The 20,314-nt window shown below is 41.3% G+C and overlaps 1 protein-coding gene across 7 annotated transcripts in view; it reads right to left on the reverse strand.

Annotated features, from left to right (window-relative positions):
- Positions 1-20,314, reverse strand: part of ADAMTS6 (ADAM metallopeptidase with thrombospondin type 1 motif 6) — a 307,359-nt gene that overhangs the window by 236,955 nt on the left and 50,090 nt on the right. For 6 of the 7 annotated variants that reach the window (XM_053298693.1, XM_053298689.1, XM_053298691.1 and 3 more), the window contains 3 exons: positions 18,893-19,110; positions 15,852-15,935; positions 15,110-15,255 (listed from right to left, as the gene is read on the reverse strand). In XM_053298693.1, the coding sequence (XP_053154668.1) occupies positions 15,110-15,255; positions 15,852-15,935; positions 18,893-19,110 (448 nt within the window). The remainder of the gene's footprint in view (positions 1-15,109; positions 15,256-15,851; positions 15,936-18,892; positions 19,111-20,314) is intronic. The other variant, XM_053298688.1, reaches the window with a different exon arrangement.

A 20,314-nucleotide genomic window follows, 5' to 3' on the forward strand; every position in this document is an offset into this window, starting at 1 on the left:
GCCATGTGCCCCCCAGCCCTTTAGGGAAGCATCTGTGGTGAGCCAGAAAGATGGAGATGGCGGTTGAAAAGGAACCCCAATGAGAAGGTTTCGACGTTGTGCCCACCAAGAGAGTGAATGGAGGACCTGTGGTGGCATCCTCAGGTGTTTCCGTTGGCTGTCCTGTGCCAGGCAGAATACAGACAGGAACCAAAGCTGGAGTTTCCACATTTTCAGCCAAGCAAAATGAATGACAGTGTTGCAGGAGGCCATCAGTCCTAATAGGTGTTGTATGCTCTGGGCCGGCTGCACAGGTTGCAATTGGAAGAGAGTTAGCAGCTCTAGAATCCGAGAGAATCTGTCTTCCAGCAAGAATGCCCTTTGTTTGTTGGCATCCAGGACCTCCCCTATGTAATCGATTACGTGCACAGGTTGCAGGTGGGACTTCTTCCAATTGACTTGGATACCCAGGTCTTATAGCAGGCCCAATACATAATGGATGTGAGAAAGTAACCTGTGCTGTCAAGAGCCAGTCGTCTAAATACGGGTATATGGAGACCCCCATGGTTCGGAGGTGTGCGATCACTGCTGCCATACATTTTGTAAATACCCTTGGTGCGGTGGACAGTCCGAAGGGCAATACATTGTATTGGTACACCTGGTGGCCCACAGTGAAGCGCAGGTATTTTCGATGACAAGGTCTTATTTTGATATGGAGGTCCAGCATTGCAAACCACTTTTACCCCTGGATGAGGGGAAGGATCTGCTGCAATGCCATCATACGAAATTTTTTGACGCTGATTAACTTGTTCAGGCAACGGAGATCCATGATGGGTCGAATTCCCCCATCCCATTTTGGAATTTGGAAATAATGGGAGTGAAATCCGTCCTGCCTGGATGCCCACGCCACTGGGGTTATAGCCCCTTTCTCCAACAGTTATTTCACCTCCTCTTGCAGGGCCTGTGAAGGTGGAGTAATCCTGACCTTCGTGAAGTGAGGTGGCAACCTGAATTTGATCGCGTATCCTGTTGATATGATCTTCAGGACCCATTGGTCTGATGTTATATGGTGCCATGCGGGGGCATGGCTGGCCAGCTTGATGGTAGGCTGGGACAGAAAGATGGGAGGATCTGTCAAGGTCAGTGGTATTGCCCCCGCAGGCAGGAGAGGGAGGGTGGGAGATGTCAGTGGGTGATCCTGTGTCTCAAAGTCGCTTCTGGGTATCCTGCGTCTTGGTACGCTGAGCTTGCGAAGACTTTGACTTAGGATACCAGGTCCGCTTATGGTATGACGAGTAAGGTTTCCTGAAATCTCGCCGATCTTGTCCCCTATAAGAGGGTCTGTATTTCCCATAGTTGGAACGGAACTTAGATGGTTGAGACACAGAAGCATGTGACGTAAACGTCTTGGCAGTAAATTTGGATTTTTTAAGTTGCTCCATTGTAGCATCTGTGGTCTCACTGAAGAGACCCATACCATCAAAGGGTAAGCCTTCTATTTTGTCCTTCATATCTTGCGGCAGGCCCGTAGATCTCAGCAAGGCGTGCCTCCTCAGAGTGATGGCAGCCGTCATTGCTTGAGATTCACTCTCTGCATGGTGTTTGGTGATGTTAAGCTGCTCCGGGTCATCTCTGCAGATTCCTCTAGTGTTTTCCAGAATTTTGTTTTAAAGTCCTGCAGGGAAAGTGTGTCCTGCTCTATCTCCAAAAGTTCCCAAAGGCCGTGTGTGTACTTTGCCGTACAGGCCGCATAGTTGGCCACTTTTATAGACAAGCAGGAGGTAGAATAAGCCTTCCAACCTAGGACGTCTAACTTCCTTCCTTCCTTATCTGGGGGCACGGTGTGATGTTTGTTCCCTTTAGCCAAAGTGGCACACTCTATCACCAAAGAATCTGGTGTTGGATGCTTCAAGAGATAGCCATTGTCCTTCTCTTGCACGCAGTAAAGATTCTTGAGGTTTTTTTATGTCGGGGTAGATGTGTACAACACCTCCCAAGTGCACTTGGGAGCTCTGGTGCTAACAGGCAACATCGGCAAGGCTACTGGGGCTGTCGACTGGGATTGCAGCATAAAATTATATACTGGGTCGTCTATGGTTGCAAGCTGGGAACGTATGTCCAGACCTAAAGCATCAGCCATCACCTGGATATGCTTATGGTAAGCCTTCAGTTCATCGTTCGGGGAGACACAGGTAGGAGGTGCAACATCTACCGGTGGATCCACGATGGGGCTCTCATCTTCTGAGTCCAACTCAAAGTCCGATGAGCCATAATGCTCTGATGGAGAACTTTGGACCGGTACATTCTTTTTGGTTTCAAGAGATGTTTGAGTCCCCGTTACTGTTACAGAGGAGACTGGCAATGGAGCTGTCTGTGTCACTATAGTACACATCGAAGCTATTGGTGTCTGAGATGCATTGTGGAAGAGTACTGGAGGATCCGTCTGGGTTGCCATGGAAATAGCAGTAGGAGCCATAGGAGAGGTTGTCAACAGCCAGGGCCTGTCCCCATCATAAGCATAAGGTGCTGCCGGGGAAGATGATCCCAAAGCGGAGTGGCTAAACCCACAACTGTGCTAAGTTAGGGGAGGCGGAAGTTGGGATGCCACCGGTGGTAGGTTTGCAAGAAGCGATGCCGACGACGTTACATGACGAGGTTCCTCTGTATCGGTAGGTTAAAAACCCTTGAACATCGAAGTTGAACGTTTGCTAGACGAAGAGTCGAGGAGAGAGAGGAAGGATCTAGTTGCGGATGGCAGGGTGTCCTCTGCATCGACATTGATGACAAATCAAAAGACATCAGAGGGGGCTGATACCGGGGGATCACCTGTGATGACTTGGTGAGGATCGGTGTGTGGAGCATAGAAGGTGCTGGAGCCTTAGCCACCGGCATCGATGGGGTGGAGGAAGCCAAAGGTGTAGGCGCTGGTGAAAGCAATCTTGCCATCGAAGTAGGATTCGACATATCTCGGTCGATGTCGACAGACGTCAGCACCGAAGGATGCAGTGTTTCAGCATTCGATGTTGAAGCTGTTGCCAGCCCCGGCAGCGGCCACGTCGACGTTGATGGTAGAACCACTTGAGCCTCTTTTGTTGGTGGGGTTCGATGCTCAGTCGATGTAGAAGACTTCCGACGTCAATCAGGCGGGGAGTCCGGTGAGGTCGATGCCGAATGCTTTGCAGATTTACGCGCTCGTCTGATGATGAGGACGAGTGACGTGTCGACGCCGAGCCCGATACTGAAGATTTCTCTGCCGGCGTCGACAGAGTCTTGGATATCGAAGATTTTGTCGACATCGACCCATCCCCTCTGGACGATTTCATTGAGTCACGCTTCAATGTCAAAGACGTACTTGGACGGTGCTTATCCGATGTTGAAGGCGGAAGAGCTGAAGTTGACCTTGGCGCTGGTATCAGAGCTGATGCCGACGGGTGTGGAGTGCCGGGCGTCGAAGGGCTTAGAACGTTGTCCTAGATAGCAGCTCGAAGACAGATCCCAATTCTTCCTTGTCTGTTTAGAAAATGATAGACAAATCTTACGTGTGGAGACGTTATGCTCCTCACCCAGGCACAGCAAGCAGAGGTCGTGAAGGTCTTTCGAAGGAAGCTTTGCCCTACAGCCTTCACACAATTTGAATCACCTTTTTTTGTCAGCCATAATACAGAAGAGTTGTCAAGTCCACGCGAGGATTGTCGTAAGTCCACAGGATTGTCGTAAGCCAGTCCAAGTCAAAAAGAGTACCAGGAAATTCGTCAGCCGTTCCAAGTCCAGAAAAAATAACTCTGCAGTCCATAGTCCGAAAGAAAAACAGTCCATAGTCAAAAACCAAATAATCTGTCCGATGAATAACTCACTAGCAAAAGAGGAACTTTCCGACTTTCTCAGGCGGCAGACCGAGGTCCAAACGCTAAGGCAGTCGGAAAAGAACTTGAGGGACTTCGCGCCACGGGCATGCCTTAAACAACATGCTGTAGCATGGGGGTGTGGCCTGGCGCTTCGACTAGCTCAGGCATGGCCACCGCATCATTCCTGCGCAGGTGCAGAACCCCATTCTTATGGGCATCGACAGATCTCGCTCCAGATCTAGTGCTTCTCTGTTAGAACACTTTGATCCTTCTCTCTCAGTGCTACTAGCTGCTGATGCTTCACCTGTTGGTGTGGAGGCTGTCATTTCTCACAGAATGCCAGATGAGTCAGAATGGCCAACAGCATATGCACAGATAGAGCAAGAGACCTTCGCCTTGATACTTTGGGTCACAAAATTTCATGAGTATCTCTGTGGCTGGGAATTCATGCTTATCACAGAGCACATGCCCTTGATTCAGAATTTGGGCCCCAAAGTAGGAGTTTCATCATTGGCAGCTGCTAGGTTACAACATTGGGCCTTAATCCTAGCTGCCTATCGTGATGACTTGATTTTCAAACTGCAGTATGAATTGCAGTTTCAGGGGAGCAACAGCAAGAAAGAGGGCATGCCCTAATCTCTTGCCTGTGGGCTTCTCAGAGGCATCTGGTGGGCTTGTGTGAAACAAGATGTTGAACTAGATAGGCCTTGGGCCTGATCTAGAAGGGCTGTTCTTATAACGGTAATTCCTGAACCTTTTCAGGGAGCAGTCTTAGCATAGCTACATGATGGTCATTGGGGCATTTCTAAAATGAAAGCCAGGGCTCATAGTATAATTTGGTGTCCCACTCTGGATACAGTGTTGCTTTTAGGCTGCAGCCCCTGTCAGCTAAATCGATGATGCTCTTTTCTGGCACCAAATTCAGGGTTGGGGGGTGGCTGAATGCCCCTGGCAACAACTGCACATAGACTTTGGAGAAAGACAAGGCCAGAAATTTACGGTGTAATGGGATTCTTATTCCAAGTGGATTGAGGTTTTTCTCCTGAAAACTGCTGATAGACTGTCATCCACATACCAAGAACCTTGGTTGATCGCTTCTTATGGGCTACCAGAGCAGATCTCAGACAATGGCCTTCCTTTTCACTCTGAGATGTTGCATGCTTTTTTCCAACAACTGGCTATTACTCACATGACCACTCCACCTTATCACCCTTCCTTTAATGGGGCAGCAGAATGTGTGGTTCAGTCCATTAAATGGGCCTGCAGAATGTATAACCCACAAGCAGGTGGCCTGCAAAAGTTCCTTGATTGATTTCTGTTCAATTACCACACTACTCCCCATACTTCTACAGGCAAGACTCTTGCTTCCCTGTTTTTAAGTAGGAAGCTACATACTTCATTTTCCTTGTTACACCCCCAGCAGGTCTCACAAGAGCTGCTGTCTCAGATGGAGGCCCCCAGTCAAAACAGGCTTTGTTTCTAGCTTCCCATTGAGTTCACCTGTTTCAGGTGGGGCAGATGGTGCAGGTATGGAACTATGGTTTCCCTTCCTGGAGTAAATGGATCCCATCCAAAGTGCTTCAGGAATTGGGCTCTCTGACATACATTGTAGAGGGAAGGGATGGTTATGGTACACGAAAAAGTTCATGTGAATCAGATGTTATCCTGTGCTATAAGCGCACCACAGCCATTGCAGCACAAGAGTGACTTTCCACCTGAGTTAACATGACCAGATGAGCAGTTACCAGCTCTGCAACAAATTTTACATCAGTCTACCTGAAAGTGATGGATACCTCAATGTTTAATTTGTGCATGCTGCCTCAAGAATGTGTTGGGGAGGATTGTAGTAAAGTGTATATAACTGAACTGTGGGAATTGAAAGACTAATAGTTGTAGGATGTGCTTCTAACACCAGAGGTGCCTGGAAAGAACTTCCTTGTGAGTGTGTGTGTGTGTTTGTGTGTGTGTAAAACCACAAGATGGCTGATGGGTTCAAATGCGCCTGATGTTTTAAGTATGTATTCTTTAGTTTGCTAAAATAAACACTGTTATCTATCTCAGAAGTAGTAAGTTTTTGTTCAAGTTTTGTGAAGAGCAGAAGAACTGAAAGTTCAATTACAACAGACAACATACTGTCATCATGGCATTTTCCTCCACTCAGCCTCCAACAAAAGAGGCAGGCAAATGCAGAAATATCATGATGATATTTATTTTTATTTCTCTGTGTAAACTGCTTTCGGAACTTTTGTTGAAAAGCAGTATACAAATATTTGTAGTAGTAGTGAAGAATGAGGAAAGGAGTTATGTTGGTTATATAAAGTGCATTATAATCCTGTGAAAGCTCACTGAGATATGTTACAAGAGTCTTCTCAATTTCACACAGTGGAGTATGTGATGTGAATGATTTTATTAAGGACTTACAACGTGTTCTTTATTTGGAGTTCTTCAGGTGGTAAGCTACTCATCCTTGTTTTAGAAAACACTATCAGACATAGAATGCCGGTTGAAAATTAGTTTACAAATTGTATAAACTTTGTTATTCTGGTTTGCAAATCTGTCCTTGATGTGGAAAGGATCAAGGAAATGGAAAGACACCAGTACAGCAAATATGCTATCTTTGATGAACAATAATCCAAACAAAATTGTTCCTGAGTGAATATATTAGGTGCATAATAAAATGTTGTTTCAACAAATTAGTAACACATCAAACTGAATAAATAATATCCAGAAAGGGGAGATTTTGTCTTACCTGCTAACTCTTCTTTCTGGGTATAAGGAGAGGAACATTCTCAAGTCCCATGTCTTGGGATTAGGGGGCAGGAAACCAAAGCTGAGCAGACTAAAGTGCTCTCTTCTATCAGGAAATGCTTAGAACACAAAACTTCAGCCAGAAAGTGTATAAACAAAACAGATTATGAGATCAAGGATAAGGAACCTACCCAGCAACCCCTGCAGGTGGGCGAACAAGAATGCTCCTCTGCCCTTACTCAGAAAGGAGATTTAAGTAATATTAGATTTATGTAGCAAGTACTATTTAAAAAAAATCCCTCATTGAATTTGGGGGATGGGAGGGTGAGTATTTGGGAGGTCACTGGTAAACAATCTTGTCATCAACCACTTTGAATAACAAATGATTTGTACAACAAGCTGTTTGTAAATTGCTTCCTTAAAGTATTTCTTTAAACCTCCAATAAAATAGGGATGTACCTGAAACATAGTTCGAGGGACAGTTTGAGTACTTTAAGAGAACTTAGAAAGGGAACTTTAGGGAAATGGAGAGCAGATGCTTACCTGCTCTCCAGTTCCCCTCCTGCTGGGGTGGCATGTATTCCTGCATGGCGTAGGTGCCATGTGCATGCTGATGGCACACAGAGATTTGGGTGGCATGTGCTGCCCCAGCAGGAATCTGGAAGGGGTGTTGGAGAGCAGGTAAGCACCTGCTTCCCATTTTCTTAAAGTTCCCTAATTTCCCTCAAAGTGCTTGAACTGAACCAGTTGCTCTCCCCCTAAATATAAGAGAGTCAACACCTTTAAATTGTACCTCTTTGCTCAGTTAGCAGGGGTCTGCCCACGCTTGATACAGTTTTTAGTACAGACTAATTCAGTTTTTAATGTACCTAGTGAAGACAGCCTTTGAAACTTCAACCCCGGAGATTCTGGCCTCTAAGAGACAAAGAGAGGGCACCTTAAGGCTTTGGTTCTCTAAAGAGAAGTATTGAGGTACCACCACAAATTCAGATTTTGGCACTTTCCCAAGTTACCGGAAAGGGCAGGTCAAAAGGATAGCAGATATCTGGAAGTATGCTAAATTTTGGTAATATAAATTGGTATGAGATCCATATAAAGACCACTGTGGATTTTGGAAGAAAAGAGGCTTTTATTTCAGCGGGAGCATATTCCACAATGCAGAAAGCCTGCCCCTGAATTATCACCAGATAAGCTGGTGGCTACTGCAGACAGACCTACCTGGGTGATCTCAGTAGGCATCAGGGCTCATAACAGAAGTGAATTAAATTAAAATGAAATTATTTATTATTTATTTATTTATTAAATTTATAAACCGCCCCATCCAAAGCTCTGGGTGGTGCACAACAAATTTAAAAAGACATACAAACACACACCATTTAAGACACAGTGCTAAAAATAATATAAAAACAATTCAAAAACAATTAAAAGCCATTTAAAACTAATTAAAATACTTTTAAAAACAATTTAAAAACCTTGGAAGGCCAGGCCAAACAAGTAAGTTTTTAAGGCTTTTAAGGCCGACAGCAAGCAAGCCTAAACTGCAAATATCTGCCGGGAGTGCACTCTAAAGTAAGGCACAGCTACAGAAAAGGCCCGGTTCCGGTTTCATACTGGTGGTAACTGGAGACTGACCTCTCCAGGTGACCTCAACAAGCGATGGGGATCTTACCGAAGAAGACACTCCCTAAGGTAGCCCGGACCCAAGCCATTCAGGGCTTTAAAGGTAATAACCAGCACTTTGTATTTCACCCAAAAATGTATCGGCAGCCAGTGCAACTGTTTTAACATGCATAATACATGCATACATGCATTACATGCATAATATGGTCTCTCCGGGTTACCCCAGAGACCAGTCCGGCTGCCACATTTTGAACTAACTGAAGTTTCTGAACTACATACAAAGGCAGCCTCACGTAGAGCACATTGCAATAGTCAAGCGTGAAGGTTACCAACTGATGCACCACTGTTTTGAGATCATTCTCTTCAAGGAATGAACGCAGTGTCGAATCAGCCAAAGTTGATAGAAAGCGCTCCTGGCCATAGCCTTCACCTGAGATACTAGGGTGAGGCTTGGATCCAAGCGCACCCCCAAGCTGTGTACCTGTTCCTTCTAGGGAAGTGCAGCCCCATCCAGCACAGGAAGATCTAACTCATTCCTCAAATTCCAGTCCCCCACAATGAGCACCTCTGTCTTGCTTGGATTCAGCTTCAATTTGTTATCCCACATCCAGCCTATTACTGCCCGTAAGCAGGCATTTAGGGAATGAATGCCATTTAATTGAATGCATTTCAATTAAGCAAAATGCAGAAATATGAAGAATAGTGAAATCAAAACAGGCTGAGGCGTGGCTACAGTGTTGGCCACACCTGTTTCCAAGTCAAGACAGGAAAAAAACTGGGTGTAGAGAGTCTTCTCCCTTTACCCAACCAGCCCTCAAGCCCCGAGGAATATGACTTTTCATTCAGAATGTGTCTCTGCTAATATCCAGAGAACAATCTAGTTTCATGAAAAAATAATTAAAGCATAAATTCTCAAGTTTTAGGTACACTGGATTCAAACTTCATAGATATTGTTCTTTTAAAATTGTTATATTCCTATTCATTAATATCATCATCTACTAGAGAAGGCAACAACATTTTCCTTAAAAATTATGACCCATAAATATTATTAGATGAAATGCAGTTTCTTGTATTTCCTTAGTTCCTTTATTGTAAAGTTTAATAGTCTGAAGAGTATTTAGAACACAGCCAAGAAATGTATGCATTAGACCATTCATTCTGATTAGAGGATGTAAAACACTCATGCTATATGGCAAATCCTTCTGATTTTCAGACTATAAATGGGTTGCTTCAAGATTGTACAGCATCAAAATCTAAAAATAAGCTTGTTTTAAACTTGAAGTGTATGCTTTCAACTGTCAAATATATGGATTTTATTCAAAATGAAGTATAAGTATGGAGCAGCACTAATTTTGTCAAATTTCTGTTATGAAGAACATTTTCTAGAGAAAATAATTGGTTATAAATACTTTTAAAAATAAAATATGCATATACTTCTATCTGCACAAACTGAGCCTTCCAATAGATGGTTGACAATGCTTTGACAGCCTCCATAGTTTCTCTCAGGGTGTGAAAAAAATTAATTCAGTTCACTGCCCTCAAAACAAGTATTAATTGCTGTCAAACTGACAGAGCCAACCAGCTCTGTGCATTTAGACTCTGATACACTGTTGGGGAACATGGACAGAAATCAGGGATGCTGACACAATTCCAACACCCAATACCTTGAAGGGGCTAGTCTAGAAAGACTTCAGATATATCTGTCCTATGATTTTACTGGGCCAGTTCAAACATCTCACAGAACTGCAGTAAAAGTCTGGTTACATACAACATCCTCAAGCCTCAAGTCTGGTTTTATGCAACATCCTCAAGCCTCATACACTTCCCCCTCCCCTGTGAACCTTCCAGGAATTCTACTTCTGATTTAAGTTGGATAAACCTAAACCTAGATATAAACCCAAGCTTTGAAAATGGTTACATATTTAGGTATATTTGAAAAAAGTTGCTTAGAATAAACCAAGATCAATGATGTCACAACCAAACTTGGCTTTTTTCTAATTTAATTTTTCTAACTTGAATTTGAAGTAGAATTCCCGAGAGGCTCATTCAGGCAGGGGAAGAGATAACGTGCACACTCTCAAGGCTTGGGGACATTGATAGAACCAGTTTAACCATGGTTCCATATGATGCTGAACCAGCCCATTGTCTTTTGACTTGTAATTCAATACCAGGCTCAGTTCATCAGCTTTCCTCCTCCACCTCTCACTGACTCAAGTTCTCTAAATTGCAGTATGAATGTATCCAGAGACAGACCAAGACATTCTGGTCCCTGAAGCAGAAAATCAAATAGTTCTGCATGGTGGTAAAAATATAAAAATAAGCTTAATGATTGACAATTTGCTGCCCTTTAATAGTACTTTATTCTTCTGGGGTTGTGCTTTTTAATCATTTAATGTAGGTTTAATTCATTCATTCCTATTCCCACTCCCCTTCACAAACTCAATATATTCATTTTATCACAAGTTAATCCATCGACGTCTGCCCACAAGAACTCACAGATGCACACACATGGGCTACATGTTCAAGAACAGTATTTATTATTTCTGAGAAGTAGAGGAAGGAAATTGATGAACTCATCCTGGTATTGAATTAAAAGCCAAGAGATAATGAGCTAGTTCAGATGTCACATGAACCATGATTAAGGTCTGAACAAGCACTGAGAAGCTCCACAATATGAGCAGACTAAGCTTATAAAAAGCCTTGTAACATTATTTGCTGTTAACTCTTTTCCATCCTCTATTTTATGTATATTATAAAATTGATTTTATTTTTTTCAAAATTATATTCCTCTTTTCTCCTCCAAGAAAATTCAAAGTGGCCTACAATATAGAAACATAAAATAATCAAGATAATATCAAAACAACATAATAAAATACCAGATAAAATTAATATCAAATAAAATTAATTTGCCTTTATTATTATTATTATTATTATTATTATTATTATTATTATTATTATTAATTCAATTTCTGTACCACCCTTCCAAAAATGGCTCAGGGCGGTTTACAAAGAGAAATAAAACAAATAAGATGGCTCCCTGTCCCCAAAGGGCTCACATTCTAAAAATAAACATAAGACACACACCAGCAACAGTCACTGGAAGTACTGTGCTGGGGGTGGATAGGGCCAGTTACTCTCCCCCTGCTAAATAAAGAGAATCACCACAGTAAAAGGTGCCTCTTTGCCCAGTTAGCAGGGGTTCTGCCCAGTTAGCAGGGGTTCCCTTTAACACTGAGGCTTGTGGAAGGAAATATTTTTGCCTTTCAATAAGCTAAAAAAGGTCAAGGAAATATAGCAAGGAAATGCTAACAGCAAATACAATAAGTTTCTGCATTAACTACAGACAGTTTGTATTGTGGAGTGTCCCATTCCCTGGTTAGACAAATTAAAGGATTATTATACAACTCCCCACCCCACAAGGTTCCAGAGGTTTAGGGGTTTGCCTACAGTTCCCTGGAGCTTTAAAATATTTTCCTTTGTGGGCATTTATTTAGCCCTGTCTGAGTTATAATCACTGTTCAGGTCTTGGACAATATGATATGCTACAACCAACATAATGAGTCAGTTTGGTTTCTTTTAATGTTTGCCAATAGTCCTTGTAATTGCTGACCATTTTCCAAATTGAGGTAAGTGGAGTTTGCTCATCACTAGGAATGACTAATTGATTCTGCCATCTTCCTCCAGTTATTTTTAACAGCATTATTAACAGAATCAATACATTTATTTTCCATCCCTCAATCACACAAACAGAACACATGTGTAAGATAATGCACTGATACCTGGGTTTGGAAGGATTACTAAATCATGAAGTTCCCTGAAAGACCTTGGGCTAGTCATTCTTTCTCAACCTTATCTACCTTACAAAGGTGTTGTAAAGACAAAAATAGTATAACCTCATTTATGCAAACCTGAGGGGTGTGTAAGGGTGAAAAACAAAAGTAATAAGAAAGCTATCTTGAAACCTTCACCTTAGCAGCCTAAGAGCAACTCTGCTGGATTAAACTGGTGGTCCATCTAGTGCAGCACCCTGTTTCTATTGATAACTAGCCAGATGCTTCCAGGAAATCTAAAATTCAGTCATTTCTCTGGTATTGTCTCTCAGAAAAAGGAATTCAGTGGCTTGTTACCTCTGAACCTAGAGAGATTCATGGCTAATAGCTGTTGATGACAGGCCTATCTGCTATGAATCTATCTAATCCCCTTTAAAGGCCATCATCACAATCTATGGCAGCAAAGTTCATAAAATTACACACTGTGTGAAGAAGTGTTTTCATTTATCTGCCCTGAATCTACTGCCATTAATTTAATTGTGTGATCTCAAGTGCTAAGTGTATGTATGCGAGAGGCAGAAATAATTATCTCTATCCACTTCCTCTGTATCACTCATAACTGTATAAACCTTTACCATGTCCTCCCCTTAGTCATCCTTAAGGATGACTAAGAGCACCAAGAGCACGCCCAAGCTGTGTACCTGTTCCTTCTAGGGGAGTGCAACCCCATCCAGCACAGGAAGATCTAACTCATCCCTCAAATTCCCATCCCTCACAATGAGCACCTCCATCTTGCTTGGATTCAGCTTTAATTTGTTATCCCTCATCCAGCCCATTACTGCCTGTAAGCAGGCATTTAGGGAGTGAATGTCATTTGATTGAATGCATTAAGGATGACTAAGGGTGACTAAGGGCAGGATGACTTAAGGATGACTAAGGGTAGGACATGGTAAAGGTTTATACAGTTATTTCTCCTAAATTATTAAGCCCCAATACTTTAGTCTTTCCTAATACAGAAGATGCTCCAGCCCCTTTGATCACTTTGGTGGTTCTTTTCTTAACGTTTCCCAGTCCTACAATGTCCTTTTTGAGGCAGGGCAATCAGTATTCCAAAATGGCTGAAACATTCATGTATGCATATATATTCAGTTCCTTTTCTAATCATTGCTAGCATGAAATTTGACCCAGTTCATACACAGTAGGAAGCTAAAGTTTTCACTCTCCTCATCTCCTGTGCGAGAGAGGAGAATTGGGAAGGATGAGGGTGTGAGTCTGTGGCTTCCATATGCTCATTCATGTAGTGGGAAACCATAGAAACCAAATCTTTCTCCTTAGAATAAACCACAATTCACCATTACATAGGAATTCTAGAAAACGTGGTATGTTCTAATTCTGCTTTGTTAACAAATACAACCACAGTTCAATCCTGGTTTGTTTTAACAAACAAAAAGCTTTCACGCTTCTCCTCTCACATTCTAGAGAAGAGGAAAAGGGGAGGGAGAAAACGTGTGAGCGTGCAGTTCTCTGACACCTACTCACATAGCAGGAAATCATGATTTTCTATAACTGGGAATATGAATTGGGCCATGGTTTTTTCACTGCCACTGCACACCTAGCCAACTCAGATGTTTTCATTGTGATATCAATGAAGATCTCTTTTCTGATCATTCACTACCAATTTAGATAGATGTTTTTGCTCCAAGGCACATTGTTTTACACTTACTTACATTTAACATCACTTGTCATTTTGCTGCCCATTCATCCGGAAACCCCTTTTCACCCACCTGCTTTTTGGCTTGCTGGATAACCATTTTCTCTCCATTCTCCCTTTTACCTTTGCTGTGGTATATGCATTTAAAACACTTGTTGTCTACTTAGGAAAGGTGGACTAAAAACAGGGATGAATGTTGACAGGTATAGTGTTATACCTGCCCAACCTTCACATTATTTCCCTTAACTCTCTTAAGAAAGCAGGAATATTAATTTCAAATAACAAATCAGCATTAGAAAAACAATGTAATATTCTGAACAGTACAAAAAGAGAATGTTTAAGCCAGACTTCTTTTGTAGTTCAGAAATTATTGCTTATTTATCATGAAAGCAAAGTCATTGCTTTCAATATTGTGACAATGGGAAATATTGTGACATTGGGGAAAAGCTATTAAATGAAAGTTGTCTTTTAAAAAAAACTAATAAAACTGCTCTTCCTGAATTAAACACTTTGGAATCAAGCACATGAAGAACAAAAACTCTTGGCTTGTACAGGACTAATACTTGTCACTACATCAAACACATGCTATATGGTACATATGAGATATACCTCCAGGTATACAGGATATGCTTCAAGTAAGCAGTTAAAGGATTGAAATCTTAACCAGATGAGTTGTGAAATATTGCACTATGACTTATCTGCAAGGGCATAAGCAATCTTAGTAGAGACTGATGACTACTGCTGCACCAATGCAGAAGATGGGCCCAGGGGCGTAGCTAGGGAAGAGGGGGCCGTGTTCATCGCTCTCTCTGGCGGCCCCCCAGAGTGAAGGAGATAATGAAGACAATAGGGAGGGATGGAGCTGGAGGGCCCTCAGGAGCTAGGGGCCCGTGTTCTTTCACTCAATTATAGCTAAGCCCCTGGATGGGCCCAGACGTAAAAGAAGAGATTCAAGTAATTACAACCTTGAATCATTACTGGGACCTTCACTCCACACAGAGAATGGAGCTGCAAGTTTTATTTAAAAGCTATCAATGAAGCATCAATGCTCTAAAGCTTTAGGGACAAAAAGAACAGTTTATAAATTAAATACTTCCTTCTTCAGTCAATTTTCTACCTTGTTTTTAAAGTTAGTTTGCTCAATTCTGAAAATGTTAAAACACATTAATTCATTTCAAGAATATATTGTTGCTGCATTTAATAGAATCAAATCTGATAGCCATGAAAGCTTTGGACTTTTCCACTACTGATTGAAAATTAGTAGTTTGGTCTATTACTAAAAGTTTTATTAAAATGTTAAATGTAAGTAACAATTTCTAACCTGTATATGATTACGGAAAAGCAAATATTTCAACTCTAGGTCTTTGTGTGTGTGTGAAAACAAATAAATGAGAAACAAAAAAGAGAAGAAATGAGAGAATTTCAACAAACCATACCTAGTAATAAGGACCGCATTATCATGGTGGGCAATTCCATTTTCTGGAATGGTGTTTCCATCACTTTGGTGAGAGAGAATGGATTTCTGCCACTTACAGAAGCTATCAAGGGACTTGTCTGCATGGTGATTTATCTCCAAGTTTGGCTGCAATACAACATGCATACCAGAAATGTTCCAAACAAATTACTAGGGTCAGTGGTTAAGACTTCTGAAGTCTAAATCTGATCTATAATTAGAAGCAGTGATTTCTAGGAATAATTTCTTCTTGCCAATTTTTATCAGTGTTAAATCTGACCTACAGTTTATTTTGTGCATACATTTTATAAATTTAATTTCAAACTGCAATAATGGTTTTGTCAAAAGTAAGAAATATACAGTTTCAAATGCTACCTTTTTTCTCCCTACACACAGAAATAGTCTCCATGTGGGGAAAAAGCAACATTTAAAGCAGCCGTTAAGAGTTTAAAAACACAAAAACAGAACACATGCTGCAACAACGAATCTCTAGCAGTCAAATTTCCACCAAACTTTTCACCAAATGCAAGTGAAAATCTAGAAAAACATTTTACATAAATACTCTTCTAAGCTCTTCGAATTTTAAGGTTATAAATATCTGCAGATGAGGTTTTATTATTAAACACTTTTTCAAAACAATTAGGTGTACTTTATTTTAATAATTAGATTGCATGACTTATATTCTAAGGGTCTGAGATTTATGTCACATCACAACTCATTCTTACCTGATCTTCTGTGAGGACAATTAAACGAGTCACTATAATATTCACAACATTTCCTAGACTGAAATCACGGTAAAGTTTGGCAACCTGACCTCCAGAAAATAAGAAAAGACACAAAGTCAGACCAAAAAAATTGCAAACTTGACATATGAAGATAACTTGATTTTTTTAACACTATCAAATGAGTTATCACTGAAGATTATTAAACCATCCTACCCAACATCCAATCAAGTTTGACAGGCAAGGAAGAAGGGATTAAGAGTTTTCTCCAACCCCATGTACCACCACCACCACTCACACCACCAACACTTCCTCAGGAAGCTCAATCTCACCTCTCACAAACAGTGTTCTATAAGGTGTTGATAAATTTTATCCAAATGCCCGTTATTATGATCATGTTTACACAAAAAGGGACAACTACTGCATCACTATTGGGTACCTCTTGGTAGAGGTCAAACCAGCCACTGTCAAGGAGCTTGGGCAAGCCTTTCTATTCTACGTCCCTAACTTCCCCCTAAGAATTAATGGCAGCCATTCACTTATATACGAGAATATTTTACCTTACATTCGTGGACACCACTAATGTGAGAGCATGTTCACTGTTCCAAGCCATTAATAATCAAGCCATCATTTCTCTGTAGATCAGGCGTCCCCCAGCTGCGGCCCTCCAGATGTTGCTGAACTACAACTCCCAGCATCCCAAGCCACAATTTATTGTGGCTGGGTATGCTGGGGGTTGTAGTTCAGCAACATCTGGGGGGGTCGCAGTTTGGGGAAGCCTGCTGTAGATCCTTGACAAGGGTTCTCCCTACTCCCAGAAGTGCTAATTTTTTACATGCATGGATTTTTGTGAGGAAGAGTATTCAATCATGTAAGCTTCTTATTGCATTATGTAGTATAGCCCATACAGGTTTATCATTTCAGTGAGAATCAGGCCCTAGTCATGCTAGACTAAGATGGAATGTCGAAAAATAACTTTTATGTTGAGAAATTCTTCAAATTCAAATACCAGGGTAAAAGTGGTAGCAGACTTCTATTCTCTTTGTTTCTGTGGTGCCAGTGGAGAGTTGCACTGTAACAGTGACATTGACATCTAATATACCCTATTTGCTCTAACATGACCTACATTCCCTGCCACCTACTATGCCTTTTTACCACTATACCAGAATTAGATGCATGAGAGACTATGGACATCCCCTTAGAAGTTTTTTATACAGTGTATAAATACAGCTTAAGAGCTCTTCCTCATCCTCTGCACAATTGTGCCAATAGCTACTGCTAATCGAGCACAAGGGTTGATTCCAGTCCCCAGTACTGATAATAGAAAACAAGGTGTTCCCTTGTGCTAGCACTGCCAGCCTGACACCAACCCCTGTTCTGCTGCAGAAGCACAGCAAAGCAGAGGCCTGGGTTTAAAGTAAGCCAAAATCTACTAAGTAAAACAAATTTCTGAAAAAATGCTGGACTTAACATAGAACTGAACTAAAAGCAATTGCTATTTATAAGGAAATGCAAGGACACTGAAATATGTTGAACTAAAATCTCAATATGGAACCTTAGAAAATAAAAATGATAAAACAGTCTCTCTCTTTCACCCACCCCACCCACCGTTGCCTTGGAATGATATCAGTTATCTTAGGCTGTGTTCACACTAGCTCCTTCTGAAAATTATCTTTGGAACAAGAAAGGGACAAACACCCTTTCCCTTGTTCTGGCAGATTCCTGTGCTGCTTTGTGATCTGCACTCTCATGAGCTGGTAAAGTGGCTCTCCAATAGGAACCATCTTCTAGCGTAGTGTAGTAGTTAGAGTAGACTCACAGCGTAGTGTAGTGGCTGGACTAGAACCGGGGAGACCTGAGTTCAAATACCCATTCAGCCACACTTGCTGGGTGACTCTTGGCCAGTAACTGCTCTCTCAGCCTAACCTACTTCACAGGTTTGTTGTGAGGAGAAATTTAAGTATGTAGTACACCGCTCTGGGCTCCTTGGAGGAAGAGCGGAATATAAATGTAAAAATAATAATAATAATAATAATAATAATAATAATAATAATAATAATAATAATAATAATAATAATAGAATTCCAATAACCTTGTCATGTAACTAAATAAACCACTGCCTTTCTAGGCAGCAGTGGAGACAGGGGACATAGATTTACAGAACTTTAGAGTTCAAAGGACTTGGAGGTACTCTCTGCTAAGAGCAGGATCAAAATCTACCTGTGATTCAGCCATGAAAGTAGATGGAGGCTGCTATCATTAGCAAGAGCTGCTAACCAGTCCGCAACTGCATGCTTGCACACTGCTAAGATTCTCCGCCTGCAACACTGCTTTCTGAAAGTTGTCAGTGGGGAAGTCCTTCCCCTCCCCTGCTCAGTCCGACCTTGAGGCAACTGACAGCTCAACTGCCACATGATTTGCTACTGGTCTACATTCACTATAGAAATTACAATTAATAGGGTAACTCAGAGGTGACAAGGAGCAGCCTGAATGGCTTGCTCACAAGTAGGCTGGCTGTCAGGAAGGTCTACAGTCAATGACTTGACACAGAAGATGGGAATTTTTCCTTTCAAGTAGATCTTTACAAGCAGCATTCTTCTCATATAGTCAATTTTACTCTTCAGGCAAAAACTGTAGTTTCCCCCCAGAAACTAAACTGATTAAAGCAGAAGTTGCATTAAGCTTGCCACCTGAAATAACCAGCCGGAGTACCTACCTATCTGTGGATTTATTTTGTAACAAGCACCCATGTCGGTCATTTCTAGCAGAAAGCTCACTGGGGCCAAGGACCCTAATGCAACATCTGCCCAGGTTTTATTAGAAATATTACAAGAGAAGCAAGTACACTTTAATTAGGTACTTACTTTCCAGTGATAAATATTGGAGACACAACTTTGGATGTGATACAGGCTGTATTGGCTAGTACCCAAAACATATTCTGAAAACCACTACTGATATGAAAATATTATTAGATTCACAGTCTGACATCATGAATACACTATGTTAAAATGATTTATATTAGCATATAAAGGGATGAAACTTACAATATTCATGACACTCAAAATGTAATGCTCAATATCTTTGCGACCATGGTATCCCACCATCATTTTGTCTGCTACTACCAGCGTCTCCACAAAACGTTCAGTGCTTATTGATCTCTTCAGTCGATGATGGTTATTTAATACGTGATTAATTGGAAGTAAAGTTGGAAAAGTAAAGGTATTGTTCAACCACCAAGATTTACTGCTTCCTGTGAGGTCTTCTAGGAATCAAAATAATCAGTGACAAATGAGTTACTATTTGATATCTTCAAGTACACCTGTTTTAGGTTTATATCATAAATTAGTAGGCTAGTTCATATGAATATTATTTGGGTAGAACAAGCATCCTACCCAAGTTAGGGAGCTGAGTGCACTCCCATTTTGTGATCAGGTGCTCATAAAAAGCAAGGTAGGAGGAGGGGAAAGTGACTGTCTGCAAGCCTCCCACTGCGTAGGAGGGGTTTTCTTCCTACCTTATTAAACAGCTAGGTACAACTACTGGGTAGGACAGAGCCCTCCTACTCAGCAGGAGCCTCACAGAAAATCACGTACCTTATCTCCTGTTTTGCTTTTTAAAATCACATGATCACCAAACAGGAGCATGCACAGCTCCCCAACTTGGATGGGACTCTTGTCCTACCTACTGATGGTTGTACGAACCAGCCTAATGAGTTTTTGTTATACCACAAGGAGAAATTATGTCTCATTTTTTAATGAAAGTCTAAGGCACATAAAACTAAGGCAGAGTTGATATGGATCTAAAATCATATGTGGAAGGATAAAATGTTATTACTGCTATTTTGTAAACTCTTGCATTTAGCAGAGAGCTTCTCACAGTGTGGTGCCATAATGTTTTGGTAGTTGCATTACAATAGTGAGAAACATGGCGAATAAAGATACAAACTCTAGCAAATAAACCCTACTGAGTCATAAAAAGAACTTGTGCAAAGTCTTGCACAAGCGCTCAAGAATAACAGAAGTTATTCTGTTAACTTCTCTGGACAAAGGGTCATGCAACATGCTTTCACTAGGTTGGAAATAATGCTTCGTGAACAGATGAAGCTTTCTGCTAAAGGAGGGGCAGCTTTGGATACAACACTATGAAACAGTTTTCTCAAGACTGTTTTACACAGTGGCACATCAATTCTAAGTTATATTAAAGGTGAAGGGTAAACACTAATGTACAACATTCATTGTAGTGTGAATATAAGAGTTTAATTCTCATTCATGATGCAATAGGTATGCACACTGAATTGCAGGCTTGCACATGATTACACATTTGTACAAAGTATGAGTAATCCATATTTGGAATTCTAAATTTTGTGGACCTGAACATGTGTTGGACTAAAATCTGACAATATGTCTAACCATTCACAGAATAGGATGCAAATATGTATCTAAAAAAGCACCGGGCGGGGGTGGGTG

This window comes from Hemicordylus capensis, chromosome 2, assembly GCF_027244095.1.
Source record: "Hemicordylus capensis ecotype Gifberg chromosome 2, rHemCap1.1.pri, whole genome shotgun sequence".
Lineage (NCBI taxonomy): Eukaryota > Metazoa > Chordata > Lepidosauria > Squamata > Cordylidae > Hemicordylus > Hemicordylus capensis.